Source organism: Lemur catta, chromosome 3 (assembly GCF_020740605.2).
Source record: "Lemur catta isolate mLemCat1 chromosome 3, mLemCat1.pri, whole genome shotgun sequence".
Classification (NCBI taxonomy): Eukaryota; Metazoa; Chordata; class Mammalia; order Primates; family Lemuridae; genus Lemur; species Lemur catta.
In genome coordinates this window covers 31,634,059-31,654,974 of record NC_059130.1, presented here as the reverse complement: position 1 = coordinate 31,654,974, position 20,916 = coordinate 31,634,059, and the positions used below count along the sequence as shown (strand labels likewise).

Below are 20,916 nucleotides of genomic sequence, written 5' to 3'. Positions count from 1 at the left end.
GTGTAGAGACCCGGCAGAGCCATCTCCCATAATGCCCATCTCCATGGAGAGGGACTTACCCAGGCCGCTGCCTAAGATTCCAACAGCAGCCTGGGGACCAACTCACTGCTCCACAGGAAGATCCCCCAGCACTAGCTTGGACTGTGACAATCACGGGGGGAATAGAACAACACAGAACAGCTGCATTACAGGATCTCAGTGCATCCACCCCTCTCCAGAATAGGACATGAATGCCCCATCTAGGGAATTCTCCTTCTTCTCACTAAATAGGAGAGTTCCCAGCAAAGGAGAAGAAGTGTACCACAAACCTAACTACCCATAACTGAAAGAAGAGGATTCAGATGAGAAGAAACCAGCAAAAGAACTCTGGCAATATGAAAAAACAAGCGAGTTCAAATTGCCAAAGGATCACAGTAGACTAACATTCATCAAGTGTCGGGCAGGTAGGAGGCGGTAGAAGGGATGGGAATTTTCACACCTAATGGGTGTGGTGCGCACCATCTGTGGGATGGACACCCTTGAACCTCTGACTCAGGTGAGGCAAAGGCAATATACGTAACCTAAACATTTGTACCCCCATAATATGCTAAAATAATAAAATAAAATTAAATTAAAAAATGAAATGAATCCCAACCAAAAGAAAATTGTCAAAATAGCAGAAATGGAATTCAGAATATGGATGACAAATAAGATGAATAGGATTGAAGGGAGAGTTGAAAACCAACACAAAGAAGCCAAAACGATATTTCAGGACATTAAAGAAAAAGAATGAAGAAGTTGCTAAAGAGACAGATAACATAAAAAAGAATACAACAGAACTTAAATAAATGAAGAAGTCATTTAGGGAATTTCAAATACAGCCAAGAGCTTCAACAACAGGCTAGCCCAAGCAAAAGAAAGAATTTCAGAGCTTGAATACAAGGCTTTTCAATAAACCCAATCAGTCAAGATGCAGGAAAAAGAGTAAAGAAAAATGAATGATCACTCAGTGAAATATGGGACTATGTAAAGCAAACTGATATATAAATTATAGGTGTCTCTGAGGGTTAAGAAGAAAAAGGAAAAAGTGTGGAAAACCTATTCCAGGTAATTTATTGAGGAAAACTTCCTTGGTATCCCCAGAGGTTCAGATATATAGATAAAAGATGTTCATTGAATACCAGGAGGACATTTAGAAAATAGGACATTTCCAAGGCACATAGCCATCAACCTGGCCAAAGCTGAAACTAAGGAGAAACTACTATAAGCTGCAAACTGAAATCAACAATGAACCTGAAAAGAAAAACCCATCAAGCCAACAGCAGACTTCTAAAATTTAAGATACAAGAGTATGTTGTAAACCAGCAATTCCACAGCTAGTGTAGACCAGATAAATAGAGTCATATGTTACCAAAAGGCATGTAGAGTATGTTCTTAACAGTACTTTCATTATTACCCAAACCTGGAGATAATGTAAATACCCATCAATAGTTAAACAGACAAATAAATTTAAGTGCATTCATATAATTTAATGTTACAGAGTAGTGAATATTTACTACTACATTTAATACCATGGGAAAATCTCACGAACATAATTTGAGTGAAAGAAGACAAAACAAAAACTGTATATACTCTAATTATATTCATTCATAAATTTCAAAAGTTGGTAAAATCAATATATGGTTATAGAGGTCAAAATAATGGCTTCTCAGCCAAAAGGGTGGGTAATGTTCTACTTCTAAATCTATTTGTGGATATGTGATTGTGTCACTTTGTGAATTCAGGTATACATTTTGATTTTTGTACTTTTGTGTATGTATATTACACTTTAATAAAATGTACTTAAAATTTAGGAAAGAATCAGATTGAAGGGTTAAGTTAAAAAGACAGGAGAAAAGGAATGATGGACAGTTTATGGTATAGGTATATAAATTTTTATTAGTTTAATATACAGAATATTATCATTTTCTAATCACTTCATACCCCATAAATACATTAAGATTTTGTGAGGGCAAGAACTATATCTCATTCTTTTTTACATCCCCTGAATGATCAGAATAGGGTAAGTCATGCTGTAGTTATTCAGAAAATATGTATAAAATTTGCAACATTCTTTTTATAGCAAAATTCTCTACAATAAATGCAATGAATGAATAAATAAATTTAAACAATGATTTTGATTATTTAGTTTTTTTTTTTTTGTAGCCTCTTTCCATGTTACCAGTTACTTCCTACTTTGAAAAGTGAATTTAAACCAATACCATTGGCTTAGGCAAAGAATTTATGAAGAAGACCCCAAAGGCAATCACAGCAATAACAAAAATAAACAAATGGGACCTGATTAAATTAAAAAGCTTCTGCACAGTCAAAGCAACTGTCATGAGAGCAAACAGACAAACTACAGAATGGGAAAAAATTTCGCGTCTGATGTTTTAAGATCTGATACATTAGAATTCTAGAAGAAAATGTAGGAAAGACTCTTACAGACATTGGCCTAGGCAAAGAATTTATGAAGAAAACCCCTAAGGCAATCGCAGCAACAACAAAAATAGATGAATGGGACCTGATTAAATTAAAAAGCTTCTGCACAGCCAAAGAAACAGTCACGAAAATAAAGACAGCCTACAGAATGGGAAAAAATTTTCGCATACTACACATCAGATAAAAGACTGATAACAAGAATCTATTTAGAACTCAGGAAAATCGGCAAGAAAAAATCAAACAATCCTATCAAAAAATGGGCAAAGGACATGAATAGAAATTTTTCAAGAGAAGACATAAGAATGGCCAAAAAACCTATCAAAAAATGCTCAACATCCCTAATCATCAGGGAAATGCAAATCAAAACCACAATGAGATACCACTTAACTCCGGTGAGAATGGCCTTTATCAAAAAATCCCAAAACAACACATGTTGGCGTGGATGCGGAGAGACAGGAACACTCATACACTGCTGGTGGGACTGCAAACTAGTGCAACCCCTATGGAAAGCAATATGGAGATACCCTAAACGGATTCAAGTAGACCTACCATTTGATCCAGCAATCCCATTATTGGGCATATACCCAGAAGAACAAAAGTCATTCTTTAACAAAGACACCTGTACCCGAATGTTTATAGCAGCACAATTCACAATCGCAAAGATGTGGAAACAACCCAAGTGCCCATCAATCCACGAATGGATTAGTAAACTGTGGTATATGTATACTATGGAGTACTACTCAGCTATAAGAAATAATGATGATATGACATCTCTTTGGTTCTCCTGGAGAGAGCTGGAACCCATTATACTAAGTGAAGTATCCAAAGAATGGAAAAACAAGCATCACATGTACTCACCAGAAAACTGGTTTCCCTGATCATCACCTAAATGTCCATCAGGGAAGGATACCAATTGGATATCAGACTGGGATGGGGGGTGGGGGGAGGGGATGGGTGTATGCCTACATGACGAGTGCGTTGCACGCCCTCTGGGGAATGGTCATGCTTGAAGGTGCAGACCCGGGGAGGTGGGGGGGGAGGAGATGGAGGTATGACTACATGATGAGTGCCAGGCGCACTGTCTGGAGAATAAGAACGGACGCGCTTGGGACTCTGACTCGGGGGGATGGGCGGGACATGGACAATGTATATGACCTAAAGTTATGTACCCCCATGATGAGCTGAAAAAAAAAAAAAAAAAAAAAAGATCTGATACAGCCATGCTGTTTTATAGTCCTTCTTCCATGCTGCTTAGATATCTAATAATTACTTAGAGCTTCATTAGTATGATCCACACTTCTGTATTTGAAATCACATCTCTAGGTGTTTTTTTTTCTATGAACAGCATGACTCTTAATTATTTATGTTTTCTCTTGAATTAGCTAGTGTGAACTTTGGTGCTTAATTTTTAATCCAAATTTAGTAAATATTACGCTTGAGGCTCTGACTCAGGGGGATGGGTGGGACATGGACAATGTATATAACCTGAACTTATGTACCCCCATGATGAGCTGAAATAGAAAAAAAAAAAAAAAAAATATATATATATATATATATATATATATATTGGGTCTCATGGAATATATTTCTATGGTATAATTCCTCCCAAATTTACTTTATTAATATATCATTACTTTACATTTACTCTAATCCTTTAATATATTTACTTAATGTATTTATATTTGCCTCCATATTACATATTTCAAGTCATCTCAAATCCATCCTGAAGTGAGATAAGATCTTATTACTTACAATTCTTTGGGTTGTAAATAACAGATAATCCAACTCAAACTGGCATTAGCAAAATATAAATATATTGGCCTAAGTAAGCTGAGAAATCTAGTGGTGCAATTGTTTCAATTACAGCTTGATTCAAAGTTCAGACTACTATCTGGATGCATCTCATAGCTCTGCTTCTTCTGGCTTGGCTCTATTTTCAGCCTAAACATAGTGGTCTCTGACACCTTCAGCTAGCAAAATCCAGTCCAGAGGAAGAGAGAATTCATTTCCTCTTATGTGAAAACAAATCTTATGTGACTGAACATTTTTGTTCCTGATTATCCAGAATTGGATCACATGCCCATCCTGAATGGGACATAAGAAAACTCCAGTGTCCTGACTGCCTAACTGAACTAGTGCATGCCACCTACTCCTCTCTGAAACATTAGGGTGAAGCATTTAGATGAGACAAGCAGCAAAGTAAACCAAAATAAAATTGGGGTACTGTTACTATTACTAGTGGGAATGATTACTAGACATAATTAACAAAAAATGTCCAGCATTCATATTCAAATGTATTAAATTCCACTTTTCTTGCTTCTTACTTCTTGATGGACCCCATTTCTTGCTCTCAGTAACCCTTTTGTTCTCAGTATCATTATTTCTCCATCAACCAGGTTCTTGGTGAACTCTTACTGTGTACACTGAGCCATTGTCAGAAGTCCTCAATATCCATTGACCCAGGCCTGGAAAGTGATGTTGAAATCACATTAATTGTTACCTTAGCTATGAGGAAAGTGGAAACCAGAAATACTGAAGAAAATGAATGATTTTTTTTTTTTTACTTAACTGACATGTTTATATCATTGGGAGTAATGACATCTATGACCATTTATTTACCCAACATTCAGCACATATTTATTTAGTGTCTCCTACATACAACAACCACTATATTAGTTTCTGGGTGATGGAATACAGAGGTAGAAAAAAATAAATCAGAAGTTAGGATGGTGCAATGAGTCTCTTTTCAACTTATTCTGACCACAACCTCACTATAAAAAGCCATTGTTCAATCTACCCTCTTAGCCTAACAAGGATCTATCTTTTGATTATGAGTACAAAAACAGATTTTAAGATTAACAAACATGTTTTACAATATACCTATTATCATGAAACATCTGCATAAATGTCTTTTATCCCTTCAGTAACATAACAAATTGAGAAATTAACTTAAAATTACTAAAATTTTCTAAAATTGCTGCATCTGAGAGTAGTTTAGAGCCTTCTACTCCCTGAGCCCTAATGCCCAGGCCCAATTTTGAGCAATTTGGCATTTGGTGACTTTCCTCTATTTTCCACAATTAACTCAGCTGTTAATTAAACCCAGTGAAACATCTCCGTGGCAGTGGCTCTGGCATCAGGAGACCCACAGAAGAACCACCCACTTCCAATAAATATAATGAAAATGCCAACTGCTTTATGGTCACTATTAGCTGTGACTTGTGATCATTGGTCAATTGGCACAAAATGGCAGAAGGGGACTGGTTACATTTGACTTTGGTCTGGGTCTAAAATCCCAGACCATCATCACATCTGTACCCTTGAGAAGAGCTCAGTTGCCTCTCACCCATTTTACTTTTCCCCTTCCAACACTTCAACTTGAATTCTGTCTCCTGTAAACTGTATGTCTCAGGCTCCTCTTAGAGAGAGAGGAAAATGAGAGCCCGTCTATGAATAACAGACATCTATCTTGCTTGGACTAGATACCTACAACATTGAGAAACTGGGCAATGGACAGGACATGAGAGTAAACATCTATCCTGCAGCAGGACTTACGTTTTTGCATCTCAGGTAAGAGAGGAAGAAGAATGGTGGACCCATGCTAGTGTACTACCAGTAACAGAAAGAGAGAACCACAATTAAATATGTGGACTCCAAATAATTTTAAGCAGGATTATTTAAGCTTTAAAGTGCATTTCTGCAAAACAGTACACATAAATTTTATGCATATTTTAAATTAACTGACTCATTGCTCTTCCTAACTTTACATAGACACTCTCTTGTTCCGATTTCATTCAACAGGGAATTCAACAATATTTTAATTACAAAGTCTTAAATAATGAGCTTTTGGCAGAAAAGATAGAATCTAGACAAAGATACAATACCTAATACAAGGCTGAGAACTTATTGCTCCTCGAATAATTATGGCTAACAAATATAAAGACATAAGAAACCCTGCCCTCTGGGAACAAAAATCAGAAACAGGCAGAAACACTATCACAAGCACTTAGAAAACAAGTAGACTCAGAAAAAGAACACCTGAGTAACTCCTATATAAAAACAGAAAGTTACTATCTATGTAACAAATGTCTTCAGGAAGCAGGATAATACTGTAGGAATCATTTTTATTCTAAAGACAAAAGACCTCAGTTCTGTTGCTAACACATCCACTCAATTCTGGTCTTGGAATCTTCATAGCACTCTCTGAAACTCAATTGCTTCATTTGTCCAATGAAACTACTAGGCTCAATCTTTAAGATCATCTACAGCTGTGACATTTATGACTCTTTGGATCTAGAGATCCTCCTGGGTAAAAAACAAGAACTACCACAATATATTTCTCCCAGTCCCGCAAAAGAAAACCATCTTTGTTCTATTAAATCCATCCCAAAACCAACAAAAGTGCAGAAGTTGCCATGAAACATATTCTTAAAAACAGCAGCTCTCTCTGCCCCTTCTCAATTATAAGTTATAATTACAAAATTAATATTTGTGTAACCCTTAACCATTGTAAAAACATTGTCTCATCCGTTTTAGAGAAATTTTGAAAGTTAGGTTAGCTGATAATCAGAATGAGCCCCATTATAAAGTTGAGGAAATGGATTCAGACACATCATATTCCTACAGCTAATACATGGTGGAGCTGGAAACTGAGCCCATAACAAAATTGTGACAGATATATTTTTCCTTGAATGCCTTCATCTGGAAAGGGTGATAGAATACTGCTTTCCCTTTCTCACCATTCCCCCCACACACATACAGATTAGTGCTGGTTCCACCAGCTGTGTGAACCTAAGGGGAGTCCCCAGCCTCTTTGATTCTCAAATTTATTATCTTTATAATGGAGGTATGTAAGTAATAACGACCTCATAAGGTTGTTTGTGAGGATCAAATGAGAAAATATGTTTAACAGTATTTTCACCCAATGTAGAAGATGGAGAGCATGTAATAAATGTTTTGTTATATTTCTACAAGATAGAACTGAATTTTAGTTGATAAATTGATACCAAAATTGTGTCCTATTTTTTTCCTGGAACCATCAAAAGCAATATTGATAGACTGATAGGTTAGGATGATGCTCCCCGAAGAATTTAACTGAGTTTATTTTTCATTTGTTTTTGTATATTTGTTTCTTTTTTTCTTTTCTTTTTTTTTTATTTCAGCTTATTATGGGGGTACAGAAGTTTAGGTTATGTATATTGCCCATGACCCCCTCACCCTCCCAAGTCAGACCTTCAAGCATGTCCATTACCCAGACAGTGTGCATCGCACTCATTACATAGGTATACATCATCCCCTCTCCCCCCACATCTGTCCAACACCCAATTGATGTTATTCCCAAATGTCAGAATGAGAAAAAATTTTTGCATGCTACACATCCAATAAAGGGCTAATAACTAGAATATATTTAGAACTCAGGAAAATCAGTAAGAAAAAAATCAAACAACCCTATCAAAAAGTGGGCAAATGACATGAATAGAAATTTTTCAAAAGAAGATATAAGAATGGCTAACAAACATATGAAAAAATGCTCAACATCTCTAATCATCAGGGAAATGCAAATCAAAATCACAATGAGATACCACTTAACTCCATTGAGAATGGCCTTTATCAAAAAGTCCCAAAACAATACATGTTGGCGTGGATGTAGAGAGACAGGAACACTCATACACTGCTGGTGGGACTGCAAACTAGTGCAACCCCTGTTTATTTGTTTCTGAATTTGTGATTTCCACAAGTTTATTATAAGAAAATGAAAAATGGGAAAAGGGAGAAAATGAGCATCAGTTGTTTCATACACATGCATAAACTTATGTTTTTCTTTTATAAATGGGATGCTTCTGTGTGTGTATACAGCAAAACAGTGGCATACTTTTCTATTCTGAAGGACCAATCAACATTAAAAATAAAGATTAATTAGTTCAATCAAAATGTCCACATAAGTAATATCATTGAGACTCAGCCAGTATTTTTATCAAAATGCTTACAGGTGATATACAAATAATACTTGTTCTTCAAAACCTTCCCTGAAAACTATGCAGTTTTTTCCCTGAGATTTTCAGGAAATTTGGTTTGTTCTTCTTTTATAATGTTTCTGATGGTCTGCCTTGTAATATGGGTAGCTGTTTGATTCTCTCTTCTCTGAGCAAGGAATAATTATTTTATTCGTATTTATATCTGTAGTGCTTAGAAGGTAATAGAAATCAAGACATCATAAAATATGAGAATTATTAGATCATCTACTCCAGTCATTAGGAGCTCAATAAATATTAATAGCTGAGGTTGATGCCCAAAAATGTAGATAAAATACATTTTATAAAATATGAATCCTCCATAATTGTAAAGCATCCATGAGAAACCTCTGAGTTTATATATTTATGTGACTAAGATTATCATAATTTGATCTTCTAAATTGATCTACCCCCTCCCTACCTGAAAAACAGAAAATGTAGGAAATCTTTTTTTGTTTTCCACCAGGAAGATAACCTGCATGTATGACTGACCACAGAGCAAGCAAGTACTGATGAATTTGCATGGTACTTCAAGGTTGGTGACACTGCTTCCCTCTCAGTGCAGGACAGAACTCCATAGAACTGCAAGTTACTTTCAGTCAAGCCTGGAAATGTTCAAAGGACAGATAATATCTCTGAAATTTCCCCTTCCTGGGAAAGTACAGAACAGTCATCTTCTACAACTTTCCATGAGTTAAATGCTCCTTACATCACTGATGAAAATATTTCTGCTCCCAACACCTTTAGAACAACAGCAAGTATAAAAGAGGCATATTTATTAAGCACTCCTAATTTATGGAACAAGTCTCTTTCATATATGTGGTCTCAATTGATTCTCACAATAGCCTTGGGAGCAGGAATTATTCTTGCCATACAAATGAGAAAATAGACCTTAGAGAATTTAAAATCATATCATTAGAACTTGCCAGAGTTAGGATTAAAGCCTACATCTGTCAAGATTCAAAACCATTTCATTCCTATATTACCCGACTTTACATATGCTTGTTAGGAATTTCAGATCATATGTGTAGAAATTTATTAGTGGTACTAAAAATTGGGAGATATGGAATTAGAAAGATAATGGTATATTAGTAATAAATACACTAACCTTCCAGACAATAAAAAGGCTGTATTAGAGATTGGGCAAGAAACCTAAGGAATAAGATAGAGGAAGTGGAAGATATTTGTCCCATTCATGAGATTGAGGGATAAGAGGAAGGCTTTAAGTTACCATATGGAAGCAGAAAACATCCTTGCACTTTTCAAGAAGCAAGAAGAAGTAGGTGTGCTTACCTCAACTACTTATATATTTGTATTAAAAGTTATAGAAACTAAATAGTGCTTAGACTTATGATATTTCACGAAGCATGCTTTAGTTCAACCTTTCCATAACATATGTAAATAAACCTAAACCCGGAAATTAGTAATATATAAATATATTTTTTCTCTTCTAAGGGTGTGAGCACACAAGAAACATCTCCTGACTGCTCCTATAGTTTCAAATGCATATTTATAATTTCAATCATCACATTTTTTTTTTCAGCTTATTATGGGGGTACAAAAGTTCAGGTTATATATATTGCCCATTCCACCCCATCCCCCTGAGTCAGAGCTTCAAGCGTGTCCATTCCCCAGACAATCACATTTTTAATAATAATATCTTCTTCTGAAGATGTCTCACCCTTGAAATACGAGCAACTTGAGGCTTTGGACTGGGTCTCATTTAAACGCGTATTGTTATTACATACCTAGTGCCTGACACATGGTTATAATCACACTACTTAATACTTGTTTTGTGTCATCTGATATTCTTGATTCAGTGGCTTTCGGCTAAGGTAAAATACATTGCCATTAATTTTGTTAGTAATATTAAGATAATAATTTTTAAGGATATACTTTTTAAGTGGGATAAATGTAAGGTTATTTTTATAATTTCTTTGTCAATTACATTTTGGTATGCTCTAAAGAGCAGCAAATGTTCTAGGAATTGGGAATAATCCTAGATACATAGAGTTTTAATGACCAGAAGCTCTCTTCAGTACCATTTTCCTGTCATAGACTGAGATTTTTGTTTTAGGTTTGAACGGGTAAAACTTAGTTCTCCTTAGTATATTTGATACTGAGGAATTCTTGTGCCCAGGATGAGGTAACACTGAGGATTCTCTTACTCTGTGAGTTCTAGGAAGACTGTGGTGTGATAAATGAGGTAGCAACATGACAAATTAGTTTTTTATTTATATAACAGTTATTTACTGAGAAGCTGTTAGGTACTTAATATGGTCCCAGATGCCAAGGAGACTTCAGGTGAAAATACATACAATTTACATCTTTTCCTCAAGCATATAAAGTCTAGTGGAGAAAAGAAATACAAAAATAATTCAATATAATTCTTCAAAATTAAGTAAACATCACATAAAATTGGCAATCAATATCTTAATGTGAGTTCCTCGGGAGAAACAACTCCTTGTAACAGGAGGTAGCAAGGAAGCTTCCAAAAAGGTAGATTTGACTGAGACTTCAGAATAACCATAAAATATCTGTAAATAAAAGTAGGTAATAAACTCATATGAACAAGGAATAAAGGCAAGAAAGTATACAACATATTTGGACAATAGTGGAACATTCCCAAGTGTCTATAAATGAATACATTTATAGTTTGTTTTCCCAACTAAATACTTTGAAAACCATAAAGAATTTTAAATTTATGCTAAGCCATGAGTAAAATGCTGAAGAGTAGAGAAATATAATACAATTTATATCTTAGAAGATTAGCCTGTCATCAGGGCAAAGATGGATTAAGGAGATGTAAGAGTGGAAATGGGAAAAATAGCCATAGTGTTATCTCAATAGGAGTTAGGGGAAGTGAAGAAAATGGACAAGAGTCTGAAGAAAGACTGTGGTTCTCCCTGCAGGAGGAAAGACTCTGCAATAGGTATGGGAGGAGGTATGAGTGTATTCCATCTCGGAATAAATGAATAGAAAGAAAAAGAGGAGAACTTTTTTAAGGCTTTGGGAGCAGAATAAAGCTACAGAAGCAAGAGTAAGCATAATGAGGGTATAAGAAGGTAGAATTGATGATTTCTGCCAGGAAGTAATGCAAACAGAATTGGATAAAAATGTAAGTCTGAGTTATGGAGAGATTAAAAGTAAAAATAGGAGTTTAGGTATAAGAAGAATGATGGAAATAGATAATGAAAAGCCACTGAAGATTAGGTGAGTTATATATGAATGCGATGTATTCAGATAGCTTATGTTGCAACTGCAGGGAAGATTTCTTTGACAGAATATGGATACAAGAAAGCCAAATGGACAACTGTTGCAAGATAATCTAGGAGTGAGAGGCTAAGAATCTGAGTAACAGCCTCATCATGGGAGTGAAGATGAAGGGATACCTGAATCTGAGAAAGATTGGGAATTTCTTGGCTATGGTGTTAGAATTACCATGGATACTCAAAATTTGATGTGCACTGCTTGATTGTAGAAACTCATGTATTAGAAAAACAGGAGGGAGGAGGAATGATCAGTTTAGAACTCAAAATCTGAGAACATACTCTGTGATGATCAATTTCCCATGATTCTACTAATTTTCAGGGATTTCTTTGGAAATTAACTCCTTGCTCACAAATTTTCTCTTGATGATGTGCCCTCCATGGAGTGGGTCAATGAGACTGTGGTGAGAGAGTTTGTCTTCATTGGCTTCTCTTCCCTGGCCAGCCTGCAGCAGTTGCTCTTCGTTGTCTTCCTGCTCCTCTACCTGTTCACTCTGGGCACCAATGCCATCATCATTGCCACCATTGTGCTGGACAGAGCCCTTCACACCCCCATGTACTTCTTCCTTGCTGTCCTCTCCTGCTCTGAAACTTGCTACACCTTCATCATTGTGCCCAAGATGCTGGTCGACCTACTGGCCCAGAAGAAGACCATTTCCTTCCTGGGCTGTGCCACCCAGATGTTTTCCTTCCTCTTCCTTGGATGTTCTCACTCCTTCCTGCTGGCTGCCATGGGTTATGATCGCTATGTGGCCATCTGTAACCCACTGTGCTACACAGTGCTCATGGGACATAGGGTGTGTATGGGACTAGTGGCTGCTGCCTGTGCCTGTGGCTTCACTGTTGCACAGATCATCACATCCTTGGTATTTCACTTGCCCTTCCACTCCTCCAACCATCTACATCACTTTTTCTGTGACATCTCCCCTGTTCTCAAGCTGGCGTCTCACCATACCCACTTTAGTCAGATTGTCATCTTCATGCTCTGTACATTGGTTCTGGTTATCCCCCTGTTGTTGATATCTGTGTCCTATATTCACATTATCTCTACCATACTCCAATTTCCTTCCACATTGGGCAGGCACAAAGCTTTCTCCACCTGTGCTTCTCACCTCATTATTGTCACTATCCACTATGGCTGTGCTTCCTTTATCTGCTTAAGGCCTAAGTCCAACTACTCCTCAGGCCAGGATGCTCTAATATCAGTATTCTACACTATCCTAACTCCATTGTTCAACCCAATGATTTACAGCTTGAGGAATAAAGAGTTCAAATCAGCTCTTCGTAGAGTTGTAGGAAAAACAATTTCCCTGCCACAACATTACTCTGGATCCGGCTCTTTCCAAACAGTAAATATAGGGAAAAATTCCTGGAACAGAAGTGATCAAACAATTAAGCATTGTGTTCAAAAACAGAGATCACTTCTCCTTCATCTCCAAATATAAAATTCAGAAAAACACAACTTCTTGCCATGCTCACATGAATTATTGCCCATTGAAGTTTTTTCATTTGAGTGAAAAATTATGGAGGGCTACTATAGGAAGGTATGTATGTGGTTAGAATTCTAGGTTCTGGTAAATACTATCACCCAATCTCAGCCAGACTAGAAACTAACCCTGCAAAATATGGCACAACCCTAATTCTCTGTTCTAGGAACTCAGGAAGCTTCTGTCTCTAGATAGCTCTCTTTCTGGCTGTTTTCTGAATCTCAGGCTTTCAATATAGTCAGATCATAATTTTTACATGAGTCATTTGTAAAGTGCCTGTTACAATGTTTAGTACCTGAGATACATCCAAATAATGTTCAAGTAAGAAAATTATGCAATGTTATCTATTTCTGTGTTTCTAATGTATTAATGGGAGATTTTTTTTCTAACTTTTCATGCACTGGCACAAATCTAAATTTGATCAACGTACCTTGAAGATATTCAAAGGGGTAGCGGTTAAATAAAAGACTTAAATCACATGGATTGGACAGGAAAGGCAAGTTAAACTTAAACAAATTCCATTAAATATTCACCAAATTGAAAACTCTGTGTAAAAAGTCTATTCACCACGCAACTCAGGAGTCTGCATGTTCATTGAAGCCAGAACTTGAGTTAGACATTTTAATTATCTCTCCTTTCTATTGCTGAGTTCTTTTGCTGATTCCTTCTTATCTGGAGCAGCTATTGCTTCTTCTTTTTTTTTTATTTCAGCATATTATGGGGGTACAAAAGTTTAGGTTACATATATGCCCTTTCCTGCCCCCCTCCCAATCAGAGCTTCAAGCCTGTCCATCCCCTAGACGGTGCGCATTGCACTCATTATGTATGTATACACCCATTCCCTCCCCCCTCACATCTGCCCGACACCTGATTAATGTTATTCCTAAATGTATGGAGCAGCTATTGCTTCTTAATTTTGAATTTTCTTTGGGTTAGATCATGATATGCCCAGTTTAATCTATGAGCCAATAGGTGGTGCCTGTGGATGAGAATCAACCACACCCTGTGTGATTGATTCAGTAAATGCTGTAAAGAGCATGCAAATTGACCTCCCTGTCAGTAGGTGGCACTTGTCAGAAGGACCTAGCTGCAGTGTTTTGAGGTTCTGTGATCAGTTCTACCTTCTCAGGAGAAGCACTTGAATGCCCCAGGTGATGGGTGGGGCCCTGAAACTTCCAGATGAGTCCTTATTCTCCACCTCAGCAGGCGCAGGAGAAGGAGTTAGGCTGGGCAGGGCTGGGTTAGGCCTGCTGGGAAGGCCTGCCCTAACATTCCACAAATGCTGGCAAGGGATCTGCTTTGGCAGCAGTCAAAAGTCTGCTCCCTGACTCTTGGCAAAGCTGCCAGGGAGGGGCTGAAGTGGCCCCACTCAACCAGAAATTCTGCATATGGAGGCAAGGCTGTCTGAGACCCACAGTCTGGCAGTCTGGAGCAGGCCTCGCTCCTTTCCACCCTTCCCATTCCACGGTTTCTTCTGGGCCTCTGCTGGCAGGAATGAACCCAAGCCAGCCGAGCTCCCCCACAATTGTGGTGTGGGCCAGAAGGTTCCCTGCCTAGGATCCCAGCCTGAGCTGAAACGGCAGCCCTCCCATGGGAGAAGGGGTTCCCCACAAGCACGCTGCAGCTAGGACCCACATTGCACTGTCCCCATTGATTTGCCTCTGCAGGCACCCAAACTTCCCAAGACTAATGCACAAATATTCCCTCTGTGCCCCCATGCAATACGATCGAGGCCTGGGTGAAGGGGATCTGACCAGCAGGACCACTGCCAGGGCCCTGGAGATCAGTCTGTAACCATGCCAGGGAGAAGGATGCTTGTCCCGAGTCACCCATGGGGTAGCCAAGCTGGTTCAATGTCCCTCTGCCTTGGGATGTGTTCTACTCTGATGGGGCCACCAGGCAAGCAGCACCAGGAAGGGCTGACAGACAGGGAGCTCACAGTTGGAGCACCCCTCAGTCCACTGCAGGACCCCAAAAGGAAAGGTCTGAACCTCTTTCCCTGTGGAAGCCTCCATGTGGCAGCTCAATTGTCTCTCTTGGCAGCCTTGTAAGGGGGATGGGAAGGGGAGAAAAAGAGTCTGAGTGGAGGAAACTGCACACTCTGGTTATCTCCAACCCTCTCTCCAGGAGGAAGTTCACCAGGAATGACTGGGCTCTGGAGTCACACAGATCACTTGGGACCCACTGGACCTCTGTGGCTCCTGCAGTCTGGACCAGAGTTGGGGAAATGTCTGTGCAGGGACAAGCAAGATAGAACCTGAGGGGTTGAAACCCCCTGGGGAGGACAAAGGCACCCGATGGGTAGAGAAGCACTATGGCGCCTGCTGTCCAGCTCGGGTCTGTGGGGTGGGAGGCACTCTGGGGTGGCTGGGATCTTGGTGCCTTGTCCAACAGAAGGTCCCCACTCACTTGTGGCAGCACTCTCTGGGCTTGTGTGGGCAGAAGGTCTCTGCAGCAGTTCAGGAGCCTGCCAATAATCCAAGATGTGAGGGAGGGAGAAATTAACTCCTCCACCTACCCTTCTCACTGGTCTCCAACCCTCTCAGGATTTAATCTCCACTGATACTTTTCTCCTTCCAGTTCTGCTCCTCAACCTCTTCCCACAGAGTCTCCTGTAGGTTCAGACACCCTTCCTTCAGACCCTCATCCAATGTGTGTTTGTCTGTCTGCCTGTTTTTTTCTCTTTCATCTAAAACTTCTCCTTACCGAGATGCTGTGGCTGGTGGTATCTCTGTTCTGTCATCTTGGCTCCCCTGGTACATGCTTTCTAAAGGCCAATTTACAATGTGTAATAAAAATCATAAAAATGTGAGTAGATCAACAAATGTCACTGCTAAAATTTCCTCAGAGGTAATAATGAATAAGGATTAAATGCTATATCACATGGTGTTTTTTTTTAAGTAACAATGTGATAAAATATACAAAAACTTAAAATCCAATAATAAATATAATACTCTGCCTTAAGTTATGATAGTATTATAGATCTACATTTATGCATGTGAAAATATATTCACTATGTATTCTATGTGAAAATGTAAATTACAAAATGGTGCAAATAATATGATTTCATTTTTTAAAAATATTATGCGTGTTTATTGCGGGTCCCAAGACCACCCCCACATTCAAAGCTTCACTAAAAGGACTCACAAGATTCAGAATATAGTTGTCTTCACAGTTAAGATGGATTACTGGGATTTAATAAGAATATACACACAACCAAATCATTAGATTAGACATGGTGGCATCTGGAGGAATCCATGTGCAGTCCTTATGCTGTCTCTTCCCATGAAGGTCACACAGAGTACATTCTTCCCCCAGTAACAAAAAGGCAGCAACATTTGGGCTGTGTTTCTGCCCAGGAAAACCCATTAGAGACTTGTTATCCGAGACTTTCATTAGGGCTTGATGACATTGGTATCCTTTGCCTAGCATGTACCACAATTTCACATTCTTTGTACAAACATTGAGGCACAGCGAGCCACCCTTATCAACTAGGGAAAGTCATGTGTAAGTCAAGAACTGTTCATCAGCCAAGTTCTCAGAAGCCAGTGAAAGGTCAATCTCACAAGCAGGCTCTCTAAGGACAGCAGCTCAGGCCTGCCATGTTAACTGTTTTCTGTACAGTGCGCATATGGAAAAGGCGGAAATGTATGTGGCAATCTGTTAATAGACATGACATCTGTGTGGTGGTAGTATAGAGAAATTTTATTTTTTTCTTAATACATTATATTTGTTTGTATTAAATGTTTTACTTTCATAGCCATCCACGGGGACCATTATGCACCGTAATGTCAAAGTGAATGGACTCTAGAGTCTGTCACGAGCTGGGCCACCTAGTGCTTTTCTTGATTACATGGTTTAAACTGCCTGGTGTTGTTTATGGCTATCAGGTACACTTCATTTGGTGCTGACTGGGCACCAACTCTTCCTTCCACATGTGGTTGCAGAGGCCTTGGTCTTCAGTTTCCTTTTTTATACTTGCTGAAGCTAAATCTGCAGTAAATGAATGCCAGAGCCCTTTTCCCATGCTAGGGACTTTTTCTGGTCTCTTTCCCTTGGTTCATATATTAGGCTTAACATAAATATTAACACAAATTTTTTTTATTTCAGTTTATTATGGGGGTACAAAAGTTTAGGTTATGCATATTGCCCATGCCCCCCAACCCCCCCAAGTCAGAGTTTCAAGCGTTAACACAAATATTAAAGTTATATTTTAATCACCTAATTCACTTCATTCCATTTAACAAAATTATGCATTTGCCTCTGACTTGGCTGTCCTTTTGTCTGATGCTTGTGTCAGTATTTACTGTATTTTCTATTTACTTGTTTAGACCCAGAAAACCTCACATTGGGACCTATAAGACTTCTCCATTGCCAGGGGTTTCCAATACTTGCCCAGAACATGGGATGAGTGAGATTTTAGGGACATTTATCAGTTAGTTATGTTTGGGAATAGAACCAAGTGACCCGAATACTAATCCTGACTCTGCCACCAGGCAGCTATGTGGGGCATTGGGCAAGTTATGTCACCTTGGTTTCCTTCTCTGTGAAATAGAGATTAGATAAGGACCTTTGGACTCTTTGAGATTCTAAAACATCTTGGAACAAGATATCTGACTAGATAGTCTATGCTTGGGGAGAAATATAAGAAAGGCTGAATCCAAGGAATGGCTGGAGGGGAAAGATCAAGTGGATGTCCCTCGCTAGGAAAGTAAAATATGCTACAAAATCAAACCTACTGTGACATACCCTGCCTGGATCTTGGCCCTAGCAGACAGACAATTTCAAAGGGACAGACTCTGAGATCCTTAGGGCTGTAAAAGCATGGAACCATCTGGTACTGTTTTTGCTAGCCTTTAGACATTTGGGAGACTTCATCAGAAACAGACAATTTCTGCACAGGAGAACACAGAAAACCCAGAAAACCCAGAAATAGAATGTCTAACTGACTACATGGAACTAGTATCCTATATTATCAGTGCTAATGTTATTGGATTTTCACTTTTTTGTTTTATATGTGGATATATTCTGGGGGGTGCTCATCCTTCTACCTGTCCTATTTTTCATTGGCACATGCTTTATTATGCCTCTCATTGCACATAGCTATGTTTATATTTAATATCTGTCTTCTCTACTAGATTAGATCAATTTATACATTTTATTTACCTCTGTATCACTATAATGCCTAATGTGGTGCTTTCCAAATCATGACACTCAACGAATAATTGTGGAATGAAAGTCATTCCCTTACAATAATTCCCAGGAGGGAGGTAAGAAATTCAGTTGTTTGAATTTATATCCAGGCATTGGGTGTAAAAACAGGACAGAGACTACCTACATAATTTCCCAAACTGCCAAGCATACCTGCATTCACCAGCCCTTGCCTTCATCTCTTAAACCTTATCAAATCAATCTTTATGTAAATGACTTCTTTGGAGAATTTGGTTTCCCCTGGCCTCTCAGTGTTTTGTAGCCTTTTCATGAAAAAGTACTTAAACTTCCCTATGCTAAAAGAATACTCATCTACATTTTCAGTGCTTTACAAAGATGAAAATATTTTTGCAGTCTGAATTATTTTCTTCTTATCTTTGTCCAAGCTTAGTCATATATTTTCTCTCTTGCTTTAGTTCTTCTTAAATCTCAGAAGGCCTGAGTCCTTGGAATTCCAGAAGGCTATCAATACTCTCCAATCTAAATATAGAATCTAAATTGACATATTAATACAAAGCAGGTTATTTTCAGCTTCTTATTTAAGACTTGAAAAATGTTTGAACATCTAAGTGTCCAAAGAAACCCTTTATGAAATGTTTCAGTGCCTTTTCTTCCAATTGTTTAATATTTCAGGACAAATGTCCTTGCTTTTACAACTGACTTTCTGCTGCCTCTTTCAAAATTTAAAAGACCTACAAGACCGTAAGTCATCAAACTCAAAGTCACATGCCAGTTTCCTTCATTTTTTAGCTGTAAGTGGGTAAGTGTATTTTCTTTGTCAGTTTGTATCTGAAGAAAGAAACATTGTCTACCAGGATTTCAAATTTGAATACATTTGCATAAATTGTTTATATTGTTATGAAAAATATTTTGCACTAAAGTAAAAATTTATTTGCTCTTTTCTTGAAATGAAAAAGCTTCTGCTCTGACTGAGTGTACATACACACACAAATACAAACACATATACACATACACACGTACATACCATATCTTAATAGATCACATTGAAATGTTGAGGAGTCAAGTAATAGAAGTAACTAGGAGGGCAGGAAATCTCAACAGTGTAGATTTCCCCCTTTTTTTTTTTTGAGACAGAGTCTCACTGTGTTGCCCAGGCTAGAGTGAGTGCCGTGGCGTCAGCCTAGCTCACAGCAACCTCCAACTCCTGGGCTTAAGCGATCCTACTGCCTCAGCCTCCCCAGTAGCTGGGACTACAGGCATGCGCCACCAGGCCCAGCTAATTTTTTCTATATATATATTTTAGTTGGCCAGATAATTTCTTTCTATTTTTTAGTAGAGGTGGGGTCTCACTCTTGCTGAGGCTGGTCTTGAACTCCTGACCTCGAGCGATCCACCTGCCTCGGCCTCCCAGAGTGCTAGGATTACAGGTGTGAGCCACCACACCCGGCCTAGATTTCCCCTTTTTTAATAAAAGATGATTTTGAGAAAAATAAAAATTTAGGAATGCTGTGGATTATAGTAGAAAAGCAGAGAATGCATTCTAGAAAAAATAATAGTATATGAGAAAACTCAGAAACAAAAGGAGAATTAAACTATGCCATCATTTATTAATTGTTTAATTAGAGTCTATTATGTGTCTAGTACTGCTGTAAGGGCTGAAGGGCTGCAGATCATTTAGAAGACATTGCTATGGCCCCTTCCCCAAAGAAACAATCTAAGTAAGTATGTGAGGCATCTTTATAGGCAAATTAATTATAAAGTAATACAAGATAGCATCTAACCTATTCACATACGTGTATGATTTTAAGATCCCTAAGAGTTATGAAGAGAATGAGCTTCTATCTGTGTGGCCTCTAGTAGTCAGGGAAGTTTTATTGGAGAATATGAGACATGAAGGAGATCCGAAACAATGGAAAACAATGGGAAAATAGGTATATGAAACAGCGTGAAAAAAAAGTATACAAACAGTACTATGGCTATGGCTAAGAATAAAGGATGTCTTTCCTAGAACCAAATTCTTGAAGAACTTAATTATTTAGGGGGATGTTGAAAGCTGTTCGATTTATAAACTGATTGAAATTAAGCAACATCCTCTTGACCTTCCTTATCTTTGAGTGTGTTCACCATCTGTATCCTTAATTTACCTATTTTCCTAACCCCTTTGTCCTTTTTTGTCATCTCCATAATTTTAGGATTAAAGAAAATAAAGTTCATATGAGTTCAAATTTGATAGGTCCAGAAAACTGGATGATTAAAATTAAATTATTCCAGGAAAGTCAGAAATGGTAAAATAAGTTTCACTTGAACAAGCAGCATGGAACTACGTTTTAGTCCCTTGGAAAAAATATATGAGTAGATAAATTTATTGTAGGGTAAATAACAGTTGGTATAAAATGTGGTGGGTAGAAAGCTGATTAGAAGTTATAAGACAAATTCTAGTACTGGAGCTACCACTTGAGCACATTATTTAATTTTTTAGACTTTGTTCAGGTCAAAAGCTTTGAGTGCGTGATAAAC

The 20,916-nt window shown here is 38.1% G+C and overlaps 1 protein-coding gene across 1 annotated transcript; it reads left to right on the top strand.

Annotated features, from left to right (window-relative positions):
• The first annotated feature begins 12,120 nt into the window (after positions 1-12,120).
• LOC123634802 (olfactory receptor 10K2) lies at positions 12,121-13,185 on the top strand. Its single transcript, XM_045546519.1, has one exon. The coding sequence runs from the start codon at positions 12,121-12,123 to the stop codon at positions 13,183-13,185; it is 1,065 nt and encodes a 354-aa protein (XP_045402475.1).
• Positions 13,186-20,916: the final 7,731 nt, after the last annotated feature.